This window comes from Symphalangus syndactylus, chromosome 9 (genome assembly GCF_028878055.3).
Source record: "Symphalangus syndactylus isolate Jambi chromosome 9, NHGRI_mSymSyn1-v2.1_pri, whole genome shotgun sequence".
In the NCBI taxonomy this organism is placed as follows: domain Eukaryota; kingdom Metazoa; phylum Chordata; class Mammalia; order Primates; family Hylobatidae; genus Symphalangus; species Symphalangus syndactylus.
The window spans coordinates 48,909,326-48,921,514 of record NC_072431.2 but is presented as its reverse complement, the minus strand read 5'-3'; the positions used below and the strand labels follow the sequence as shown (position 1 = coordinate 48,921,514).

The window sequence follows — 12,189 nt, the reverse complement described above, 5'->3', positions numbered from 1 at the left end:
GAGCAGCCACTGCACTCTCTGAGTAACAGAGTGAGACCCTGTCTCAAAAAATAAAAATAAAAAAATCGGTGCCCATTTGCTCAAATTTTTGCTATGCCCCTTTTTAGTTATTTGACCTTAGATAAGTTATGTAAGTTTTCTGCACTTACTATGTGACCCAAGTTAAATTCTCATTGATAAAATTAGTATAATACTTACATCATAGGAATATTGTAAGGATTAGATGACATAACTTATAAATGCCTAATAAAGGGTCTGAAACATAATAGTTACTCAATATATGATAGTTGTTTGTTATGCTTGTTGCAAATATCTGCAGTATTCAATAGTATTATGTATCTCTAAGGATATATATTTCATATATATCTCTAAGGAATTCCCTAAGGCAGAGAGTATTATCATCTTTATCTAAAATGATCCTGACACCCAGGAGATTATGATACCCAGAAATTAAAAAGGAGGGATTACATTTACAATCTACTTGTCCTAAAAAAAATTGTTCTGGGCACATGCTGGCTTTTCAAGGTTAAAGACTTGAGCTTTACCTAGATAACATTCTGAGCTGCAGCTTTGTCAAGCAAAAGACTTGTTCTGAGTTTCGATATAAGCCTGAAACTCTATAAATGGAACAATCTTCTGAGAAAGAAAATTAATTTTCTTTGAGTCAAATTGAAATAAGAATTGGACTAGAAATAATCCCATTCACTTACTGTTAGGAACTATAATAATAGAGAAGAATTGCATTATGACTTATCTATGCTTTTGATATTACTTGAAATACCCTTGAAATGATCCACATAGTGTTAGAATACACTGGCCATGCAGTGTGAGTAGGCAGATGCCATGGTGCTTAAGATGTCAGAGTGATAGGATTTAAATGGTGGTGAGGGTGAACTGGACAGATTTGCCAGCTTTATTCTATGGAACTGACGTGTACGCTGTCTCTCCTTGCAGGAAATTTATTGTAGTAAAGCTGCCTATAATGATAGAAAATTACTTTTCATCCTCAGTGCAAGGTCACAGAAGTTCTGAAAGATGCTCATTTCACTTGCTCATTGTGGTGTAGAGAGAACAGGCATGAGATTGCAGAAGGAATGTGGCAAGTTGGCAAGGAGGGGAAGGAGGTTTGTAGAAAAGGGAAGATGCCGAGGAACTGCTTAGTTAATGTCATCTTCTCTCCTGCCTGCCAGACTTCTTTGTGAATCAGTGCTGGCTGAGCCAGGCCAAAAGAAGAAAGACAGGAGAGTGACAAAGGCTGCTTTTAACATGCATACAACACGTATGGGTGTGTATGTGTGTATCAAGCTGCCTTATGATTAACTTATTCCTAGATGGTACTTTTTTAGAAACCATCAAGGTTATAATCATTTTATCATTTATTAAGCATGGTGTTAGGTACTTTACGTTTGTTATTCTGTGTATTTCCTACAAAAACCTTATTGACCATTAGCCCTGAATCCCTGTTTTACAGATGAGAATACTGAGGGTCATCTATTAAGTACCTCGCTCAATTCCACACAAGTTAGAAGCACCGAGATTTGAGCCTAGATATGGTCACTTCTAAAATTTGTTACTAAACCAGCAATTTTCACCTTTTTTTTTTTTTTTTTTGGTTTTGGAATGCCTTTATACTTTTAAATTATTTTTAAACCCCAGTAAGCTTTTGTTTAGATGTGTCAAATCTATTAATGTTTACAATATTAGAAATTAAAACTGATGAATTTTAAACATCTTTAATAAAATGTAATATTTAATAACATTTAATTTAAATACATAAATATAAAATAAATGTTATATATTAACATAAATATTAATACATTATAAATTAAATGACATGTTTTATGAAAAATAGTCTTCAAATCCAAAAAAAAAATTGGTGACAAAGGCTGCATTGGTTTAATTTTTGCAAATCTCCTTAGCATCTGGTTAATAGTTGGCAGCTAGATTCTCCTGAGTCAACATTCAGTTTGTCGTGATCTGTTTTGATTGATGTATATGAAGAAAATTGGGTCTTATACACACTTAGAGACAAGTTTTTTTTAATGGTCTTTTCAGATAATTGTGGATATTCTTTTTTTGGTAGTACCCCCAAAATTGAACAGCTGGTAACTAATTCTTACAGATAGCTATAATGTAGAGTCTGAAATCATATCAATGAACTTTTTGTGCTCTGTTGTATTAAAATCCATTGGCCAGACGCCGTGGCCTGCAGTCCCAGCAACTTTGGAAGGCCAAGGTGGGCAGGATGGCTTGAGCCTGGGAGTTTGAGACCAGCCTGGGTAACATGGCGAACCCCTGTCTCTACAAAAAATACAAAAGTTAACCAGGTGTGGTGGCATGATCCTGTAGTCCCAGCTACTCAGGAGGCTGAGGTAGGAGGATCACTTGAGCCCAGGAGGTTGAGGCTGCAGTAAGCCATGATTGTGCCACTGCACTTCAACCTGGGCAACAAAGTAAGACCCTGTCTCAAAAAATCCTTTGTGCTATCTTGCACTTTGATTGGGTCTTTTTATCCATACATGAACTTGTGACATGATTTGTTAACATCGTGTTGGTCATTTGGAAGATCAGAATAACTCAGTAAAATCATGTTTCTCCAATGTTGAAGCATATCCCTTTACAATATTTTTAAAAATCACATTTGTTAATAACCACCAGTCTGATTAGACTATATTTTAAGTATTGAGAAGCTGTCAAACTAACGGTGGTGAATACAGGTTTTCCAGAATTCTAATTTTTGTTTGAAAGCTCAAAGTTGGTCATCAACAACAAATACTGTGTTGTCCCTGAAAGGATGGGCTCACTTCATATTTAAGTAAATGTCTGCCACATACCCCAAACTGAATCACCATAGTTTGTCAGTTATTTTTACAAGTAAATTGACATTCCATGAAGAAATGGCTAGTTGAGCTCACAATTCAAACAATTTCACAGGTGCTTTTCCTTGAGACAACCGTGCTACTTGGGCAGGTAGCAGAAGTACTTTATGTGAGCTTCCCGTTTTGTCACGCTGAAAATGAAAAAGGTGTACTAAATGAGAAAGCTTTAATAAAATCAATATTTTTTCTTGCTTATCTAAGGGCATTCTTAAGTGAAGCTGGCCTTTTCCCCCTCCTGAGTGCACGGAGTGACAAATACAATAAATAGGTGTCTTCTTTAGTTGCAGCAGTTTTATACAGTATTTCTTTGGCATTATAAGTGTCAGTGTCAACAGATTGAAAACAACTAATGTCCTAATATTTTTGTGAAAACAGTTTTACCTTCACAGATGCCTGAGAGGGTTTCAGGGACCCCTAGTGGTGTATGGGCTATACTTTGAGAATCAGTTTGCAACACTGCCTAACAGAGTAGATCTGATGACCAGTGTTGAATCCGCACAGTGCTTCTTTCTCTTGCTTTTCGTGATTTTTCATCAACTTCAGCTCCCAACATATGTCTGTAGGACCTTTCTCTAAAGGAGGCTGGCAAAGGGAATTAACTGTTTTTTCCTTTCTGTTGTGCAACTTTGGGCCACTTGGCTTGATCTTAGAAATTGAAAGCCAGGAACATCTCTTAAGACCTATATGAGGAGAAATAAGGTTCTAAGATTTGGGGAGACAGAACAAAGATTTGATACCAAGCTGTGACCAGCCTACAATAAAACAGTGACCGTTGGCATTAGCACTTACATCTCTTCCTTGCACCCAATTTCTTCCAGAGCTATTTGTCATTGTCCCTGTCTTTTCCAGCTCCTAAGCATCTGATTTAGAATTTGCCTAAATTCAGATTTACAGCATATGGTAATTACATTGAATCCATGAGGCACTCAGGAAGTTATGCTTTCTGTCAGAGTCAGAAATAATTCAACTTGCCAAAACCTATAATCACCCAATTTGAAACTGTTTGCCTATTGGCAACATATTAAAAAGTGTGTGTAACATGCACAGAGGTGAAATGGAAATAATTTGCTATAGGAACCCTGAATATATGATACAGTCCTTGCATGATCATTTACATAAATCTGCAAAATGAGGCATCCATATTCTTTGAATGCCTTTAGATTCCAGATACTGCTTTGAAAGTTGCCCGTTTTTATCTTTACCTGTTTTCTTTCCTTACTCCTTCATTTCTGTAGAAGTTCACTTTCAACTCCAATTGAAAGTGGCCAGTTCTCTCCAATACAGAAAGTTCCAAGTCAAGAAGGGGTAGGGACTGGGATAATAGTTAGAAAAATGGGGGCTCTTTTTTCTTATCATCCCTACCCTTATTGCTGAAATGACTTTGCTAAGGTAACCTGATACCATTTGATGAAGTGGGGAAGGTAGCCAGTTCTGAAAGACTGATCTCATTCTTTCCTAAAGCAGCCAGGGGTGTCAGGACTAGATCAAATCCCAGGGAGAGTCTTGTAGCTTTGAAAAAGATGTTAACTGCATGACATTAAATCAGGGGTAGAACATGTCACACTTTAGCTGACCTTTTAGGAGGTAGGCAGCAGGCTGTTACCTTTTACTCAGAAAATTGTCTTCGAGGCCCTTTCACTCAAAGTCAGGAAGTGGCGATGGGGGCATGGATAAGGACACTGAAGTGAAGTAAGAGAAGCCAATGAGTATTCTTTATCCCTGCATTAAAACATATGCATATTAGCATGTTCAGTGAATTGTAGCTCTGGCTGTACTTGGCTATTTCCTACCTTAAAAAAATTTAATTTTTCATCTATAGGTCACTTGTCTCTTGTCCAATTGGTGGCTGAACATTCCAAGTGAGATGGAAGTGCCTGCCAGTAGTTGACACAAGGGCAGGCACTGAGTGCATTCTGGATGGTCTGCACTCTACAGAGGCTGCGTCTGGAAAATCAACCAGAAGAAACGACAATGGCTGTTTCTCTTAGCTCCTAAATTAGTGTGTTCTTACGAGCCACTGAGAATATGTAAAACTGAGACTGCCCTGAAAAATCTGCCCCCCTCCCCCCGCCGTGATTATTTTTCATATTAAAAAGACACCCACCGCCAAGGGCCAGTTTAAATTGTACAATCAGAGCCCCTAGGCCAGACCAATGGAAAAGCCTAAGCAAGGCTAAGGGGCTTGAATTTAAAGATTTTCTAATCATCAGATTTTAATATTGAGTTCCAGACTTTAAGTTTCCAGCCAGTTACAAAAAAAGAAAAAATTCTTTTTACTATTTCTAAGCTTCTAATTACTAATATTTAAACATGATAAATGTCTCCTGAGACCTAGCACCACAGAAAGTAATTAAAATAAATAAAAAATAAGTATCTAGTAGATGCTGTGAGATTGTGTATGTGGCTGTTTTGAAATGAAACTTCAGCCTCCACCAGTAGCCAGCCCTGTTAGTTTTGTCTAGGTCTCATAACAAAGGCACTTTGTGAGGCCTACCAGGTGGTATTTTCTTTGCCACTGTTGCCACTCCAGGTCTCTCTTAAATTAAATGTTACATGTTTACAGGCAGCTATGCCAAGTGCATAGGTTTTGCAGTTGCCTCTCTGAGGCACTTGGGGGGAAAAAACAAGGCAATCTTTTTACTTTCCCACTTTGCTGCCTTCTGGAACTACCTGCAAACCTGGGCTGGGTTTGCATCATGGAGATGACAGGACTAGAAGAAAGAATGAGCTTGAGGATGAAACAAAGAACCCCTTCCCCCTGCCAAAAATTAAAACAAACAAACAAAAAACCAAATATCCTGATTCCATGGGATTGTTTTCTGCCTTTTAAGACAGAGACCTCAAGGGGTTGCTCATGCTTAAGGGATACTTGGTAGAATTGTCCTACTGTTACTTTAATAACTAACAAAACTGGCTTCCATAGTCGCTGTCATGTCCATAGCTGGTCAGACTTTTTAGCTTGGTGTTTCTGGAGGAAAGCAACCATTGCGGAATGCAGGTGGCAGATGTACCCAAGTGGCATTTCAGCGATAGTAGTAGATCTTTTAATTTATTATTTGTTGGAGTTTGAAACTTCGTGAAGGTTTAATCAGGTACCATATGTTGTTTGAAGATGAATGCACTGGAGGAAATCTGTAAAAGGGGGTGGCGACATTTTACATCCACTTCCCTAAAGATTCTGTTTGACCCCCCTATCAGGATTATTATGAAGAACAAATAAGAATGTATAAGCATTCTCCCTGAACTATGGAGCACCATTCAAATGCAAGGTGGTATTATTTAAAAATGAATTTTTAAAAAAACCTGGTATTTGTCATCTGCCGGCCTTGATGATAGTATGCGGTGCCTGCAGCTTTTTAAAAGGTTTTAACATTCATGGAAAAAGTTAAGCAAATCATTATCCCTATTGAATTTCTAGAAGCCCATAAACACTGGTCTCTCATTGGCTGGTTTAGTGGTTTCTGTAGCTTAGTGTGCCAAGGAGTTGAACTTGGATTTGGAATCCCGCCTGGATTTTTGTGGTTGTGTTGTCATGTCCCCCGCCTGCCTCATTGTCCATAGTCTTGCTTCCTTCCACAAGCAGGCTGTAGATCAATTGTGGTGGAAAAAGTACGTTAAGCAAGTGCCTTCTTTAAAGAAAGTTTCTTACAGATTATCTTAAATCCTCTAAGCAGTAAAATGTAAAGATGGCCCACGTGTACTTTTTGGCCTTTATTTTTGCACATTAAAAAGTTGTGGTTTTCTTAGTTACTGTATCTGAAAAGCTCCTGCCTCGTGAAGTAGTCTAGGCCTTCCTCCCTATGTCCTTTCAGGCAATGAAAGTTTCTGGTGGAAAAAACAAAACTTTACATTGTGTCCTTTCCATGGCAGGTCATGTGATCAATTTCTCCAATGATTTTTTTTTTTTTCCCCCAACAGATGGGTCAGAGAATTTCTGAATGAAGAAAACAAAGGTCTTGATGTTCTAGTGGAATATCTCTCATTTGCACAGTACGCAGTAACGTAAGTAAAACTTGGCTTGCTTGCATTTGAATTTTATGTGGTCACAGCAGATGCTACTCAGTGGTAAAATTATACACCACTCAGAGGGCAGAAACTCAGAAGCAGATGTGCTAGGGCTTAGGGAGGTTTGTTTCTGTTTGGGTAACTAAAAACAAATCACATAATTGGTATTAGAAATGCCTTTAAGGCAGAAGTAAAACAGGTGAATAAAAATCACCCTTAAAGGAGCCCTTATTTTCAAAAGTAATGCTTTCTTTAGGGCTTAAGTTACATATATGGAAGAATAGTCTAGCAGTTAGTGAAAGAGGTATGTGATAAATCACTAGGCGATGCAAAAGAGTGACTCCCTTTTTATTTTAAAAATGATGTCTGCATGTATATTTGTATATGCTAGTAAGTGCATAGAAAATGATTGCAGAAACAGATAGCAAACGTAGTGGCACTGGAGGGAGAGGTAACAAGAGGCTGTTCCTTTTTCCTTGGTATATATTTGTATTGTTTTGATTTTCTGCCCATAAGCTGAAGGGGAGTAAAAACTGGGGTCAGAGCAGGAAAGAAAAATAAACCTATTTAACCTTGTTTTTGTTATTTCATAAAATTCTCCTGTTTTCTTGGCTTCTGGAATGATTTACAAGACTCAAAAGTGTACATCTGAATGAGACATTGTCTTCTCCACATTTTCTCCTTTAATCAAAAAGCATCTTAGTATCCACAGACACACTCATACACACAGATTGAAGCAATAATATTCGTTCGTTAATTTGACCGAAAGACATTTCAGCCTTGGTGGTTTTTCTTTTCCATTCTTGTTTTAAAAGCAGTAACTTGTTTTTTTAATTGCTTCACTCCAAAAGAGTCGTAAGACTTAACTAGATGTTATCTTAAATCCCCATCATTTCCCTGAGAATTTGTGAAGAGAAAGCTATAATTATTCCTACCTTATAGATGCAGAAACGAAACTATTGACTGAAACCGTCTTGATACGTTTCAGTTCTGATACCTCTCATGTATTAGATGGAATGGACTAAGAAAAACCAACAGACAAGTTCTTACCTTCCTGAGAAATGCTCTTCAAAGGATGTTTCCTATCTCCATTTCATCAAACACTGCGAGTCTCCCTTATGCTTTATATAATATAACAAGAGAAAATACTATTACCTACCCTGTTGGGTGTTTTAAAATCTGGAGTGATATTTTTGCAATTCAGAGAAGACTAAGAAATGTCAGGAAGAATGGGTAAGAACAGCATGCTATATTTTCTGTTGGCTATAATGAATCCTTTACCTACATGACAGTAGAGCTTGCAGCCAGCTTTCCCAAATGTACCTTCACATAAGACCAAGCAGGAAAGGAGGTGCTCCTGTGAGGGAGTTTCTGTAGTCTATAGCATAAGACAACAGTGCATAAAAGATTAGAATTCAGAGCTTTCGTTTCTCAATCTTGTACCTTTGTGGGCTTTTTTGTTTTGTTTTGTTTTTTAAGCAATTGCTTTACACTGCTTATTGGTTTTGGTTGGCTTTCATTAGATAACGAATTTTATATGGATACAGTTTGTCATCTTTCTTGAAACTAATGAGCTGAAAAAATTTATTACTCTTCCTTGGCATGTGACAATTTCCTAGCCCATGGAATATGAGACAACAGGCTCATAGTGCATCCCTAAAGTAGAAGCACTCATTCCTTTTCTTTCTTTTTTTTTTTTGGTGAGACAGAGTCTCACTCTGTCACCCAGGCTGGAGGGCAATGGCATGATCTCGGCTCACTGCAACCTCTGATCAAGTGATTCTCCTGCCTCGGCCTCCTGAGAAGCTGGGATTACAGGCACCCACCAGCATGCCTGGCTAATTTTTGTATTTTTAGTAGAGACGGGGTTTCACCATGTTGGGCAAGCTGCTCTCGAACTCCTGACCTCAGATGATCCACCTGCCTTGGCCTCCCTAAAGTGTTGGGATTTCAGGTGTGAGCCAACGTGCCCAGCCTAGAAGCACTCATTTCTGTGTGTGTTTCCTTTTTCTGCTGTGTGAGAGTGAGGGTGAGCTGAGAGGAACACACGCTGAATGGCGTGGGAGCTGCAGAGTAGCCTAGCGAGGGCGTCAATGCCACGAGTGATTTCAGGATGCCCTCCTCGTCTTACCTTCTCTCATCTCAGTGATTGCTTTCCCTTTTTAGCAGTTAAAATTTTATTAGATTACCCCATTCTAACTCTTTTATGTTCAGCATTACCTCCTGCAGCCAAAGGCATGACAGAATTGTGACCAGATGCCTCCATGGACTTTGTGCATCAATGTCTGCTATCTGATTAGTCTTTTATAGGTGAAAGTCATCACCAATTTTCAGATGAAGATTCTAACCAGATATTTTATTTTGGCAGTTATACTTTTATAAAAAGTTATACTTTGATTTCCAGTATGTATTATTGTTTTTTCTTCTGCAGTATCCTCTAAGATTTTCCTGAGGATATGAAGTGTAGCTACCCTCTGATTGTTCTACTGTCTGATCAGGTGTTGCTATGGATATAAACAATTAATACAATTTCTTTCTTTTTTTTTTTTTTTTTTTTTTGAGAAAGCACAGTTACTGACTGTGAGGGGGGAAATGCATGGAGCACAAAAGCCTGTCTGTTTAAAAACTTTGTTCCTAAAACTATACAAGAATGAGCAACTTAACTTGTCATTTATTCTAACATGGTTAACATGAGTAATAACCTCAAAAAATGTCAGAGAAACAACAATCTTACTTTAAAGAGCACCACACTGGGAGGAGACTCCAAAATCAAAGCAAATCCATAACTTTCCTAGTAATGTATCACATATGCTTGGAAAAGTACACTTGCCAACACACTAGGAGAAAATGCTTAGTGAAAATTGATGGGTAGGAATAAATTAGTATAAGCCTAACATATTGACTTGTTAAAGCAAAATGAAGACAGCTGTAAGTTTTTTATTTATTTATTTATTTTTTTTGAGACAGTCTTGCTGTCACCCAGGCTGGAGTGCAGTGGCATGATCTTGGCTCACTGCAGGCTCTGCCCCCTGGGGTTCACGCCATTCTCCTGCCTCAGCCTCCCGCGTAGCTGGGACTACAGGCGCCCGCCACCTCACCCGGCTAATTTTTTGTATTTTTAGTAGAGATGGGGTTTCACCGTGTTAGCCAGGATGGTTTCGATCTCCTGACCTCGTGATCCGCCTGCCTCGGCCTCCCAAAGTGCTGGGATTACAGGCGTGAGCCCCCGCACCCAGCCAATAGCTGTAAGATCTTTTCCCCCTTCCATCATACCAATGTTAGTGACTTATATGTTAGCAAGCCTTATAAAATAAAATACAAATAATATATCACTATTTAATTTTTGCTGCTCATTGTTCCATTATTCTTTTGCCAGACCCATTATTTGTCATTCTGTATTTTTAAAGCTAACACTGAGCCCATAGAAATTCCATTGTATTTCCTTTCCAGTTTTCTTTGTTTACAAAGACTTTCCATACTAAGGTGCAGATGTCTTGTAGGAACAGCAAGTTATACATGTTCATTTATACATGTGAATGTGAATTTTTCAGTCTTCAATGGCATTTCTCTTTTGTTTTAGTTTTGACTTTGAAAGTGTGGAGAGTACTGTGGAGAGCTCGGTGGACAAATCAAAGCCCTGGAGTAGGTCCATCGAGGACCTGCACAGAGGGAGCAACCTGCCCTCACCTGTGGGCAACAGTGTCTCCCGCTCTGGAAGACATTCTGCACTGCGGTGAGTTCATTTAATCAGGAGGTAACTTTGGCAGGATGCACTGGGAAAGCAGGCTCCTACTTCTTTTGATGATTCTGGGCACTGTGTCTCATAAATTGCCACATAGCACTTTCATTTGCAATGACTCTAAATGAAAGTTTCTTTAGGAGTTCATGGGATCTTCCCTTGGGCAATGTTTGATAACTTTAAATAGCGTCTGGAAACACCATACTTTGATTCAGCATGGAAGGTGGGAAAATTCTGCTGCCAAGTGATAGAACAGGGTAGTCTCATAGGCAGATAAGGTTTTGAAACCAGGGGAATTTTGACATCCTGATGGAGGTACTGTTTCCAGGGTAGAGGCAGCACTTAGAGATCTGGGATCTCTGCCTCTTGTTACCTACCCTTTGTCCTTCCGCTGTCTTTCATTTCTCCAGTGGTAGCTCAGGTTGTGTGCTGTGGGGTGTTTTCTTAGCCATAGGTACAGAATGCTGAAGTGATAATTTTTATTAGTGAGATGCCATTAAGCATTGTTCCTTTGATTAGATATGCTTCACTTGTCAACTTTTTTTTTTTTGAGATGGAATCTCGCTCTTGTTATCCAGGCTATAGTGCAGTGGCACAATCTTGGCTCACTGCAACCTCCACCTCCCGGGCTCAAGTGATTCTCCTGCCTCAGCCTCCCAACTAGCTGGGATTACAGGCACCTGCCACCATGCCCAGCTAATTTTTTTTTGTAGTTTTAGTAGAGACAGGGTTTCACCATGTTGGCCAGGCTGGTCTCGAACTCCTGACCTCAGGTGATCTGCTCACCTTGGCCTCCCAAAGTGTTGGGATTACAAGCGTCAGCCACCACACCCAGCCAGTTGTCAACCTTATATTTCCTCCTAAGTATTCCCTTTCTCATCTCTCCTGGCTAAAATAGTACCACTCTAAGGGAGGATTGGTGCTGACCACCTGTACTAGTAATGGGTTTAATATTGCTGAGGTTGTTCATTCACTCATACCTACAATCATTCATTCACTGAAAAATATTTTTGTGCTTGTTATTTGTGAGGCATAACACTTAATACTAATTGTATGTTGGTGGATAAATCAAACTCCTGCCTGTGAGGACAGAGATATCATCTAGAACAAGTTTATAAAGGTTTCTGTGGTTCGTGATTTTAACACAAAATTTTATTAATAAGACCCTCATTCCAAAATGTTGCTTATTCTTTCTTTTCTTTTTTTCTACCCTACCCCCTTACTTACTCTTTCTAGCTTAAAGTGTTTCTATCTTATTTCAGGCATGATCTGGCAAGAGGACATTATTTCTCTAAGTGTTTACGATCACTCCGGGTATTCAGTCACTGTAGTAGATCCATATGTCAGATTGCAGCCAGTGAATATGTGGCTTTCAGACCTTTGGATTTGGTTGTCTAATTACCTCTTGTCCCTTTGACTTGGTTTTTGGTCATGGAAAGTTAAACATTTCTCTGTAATGAAGTTAAGTTCTGCTGAAGGATTTGATATTTGAGTATGATACCTCCAATAAATCATTTAGATTTTTCTTGTTTAGAACTGGAAAAAAATGTTAATGGGTTTGGAATG

The 12,189-nt window shown here is 38.7% G+C and overlaps 1 protein-coding gene across 10 annotated transcripts in view; it reads left to right on the top strand.

The window, feature by feature from the left end:
- Window positions 1-12,189, top strand: part of FMNL2 (formin like 2) — a 323,185-nt gene that overhangs the window by 223,558 nt on the left and 87,438 nt on the right. For all 10 annotated transcript variants that reach the window (XR_008659997.2, XM_055292120.2, XM_055292119.2 and 7 more), the window contains exons 5-6: window positions 6,798-6,881; window positions 10,465-10,617. Coding sequence is in view for 9 of the 10 variants with exons in the window: in XM_055292120.2 (XP_055148095.1) it covers window positions 6,798-6,881; window positions 10,465-10,617 (237 nt within the window). In the remaining variant the exon portion in view is untranslated. The remainder of the gene's footprint in view (window positions 1-6,797; window positions 6,882-10,464; window positions 10,618-12,189) is intronic.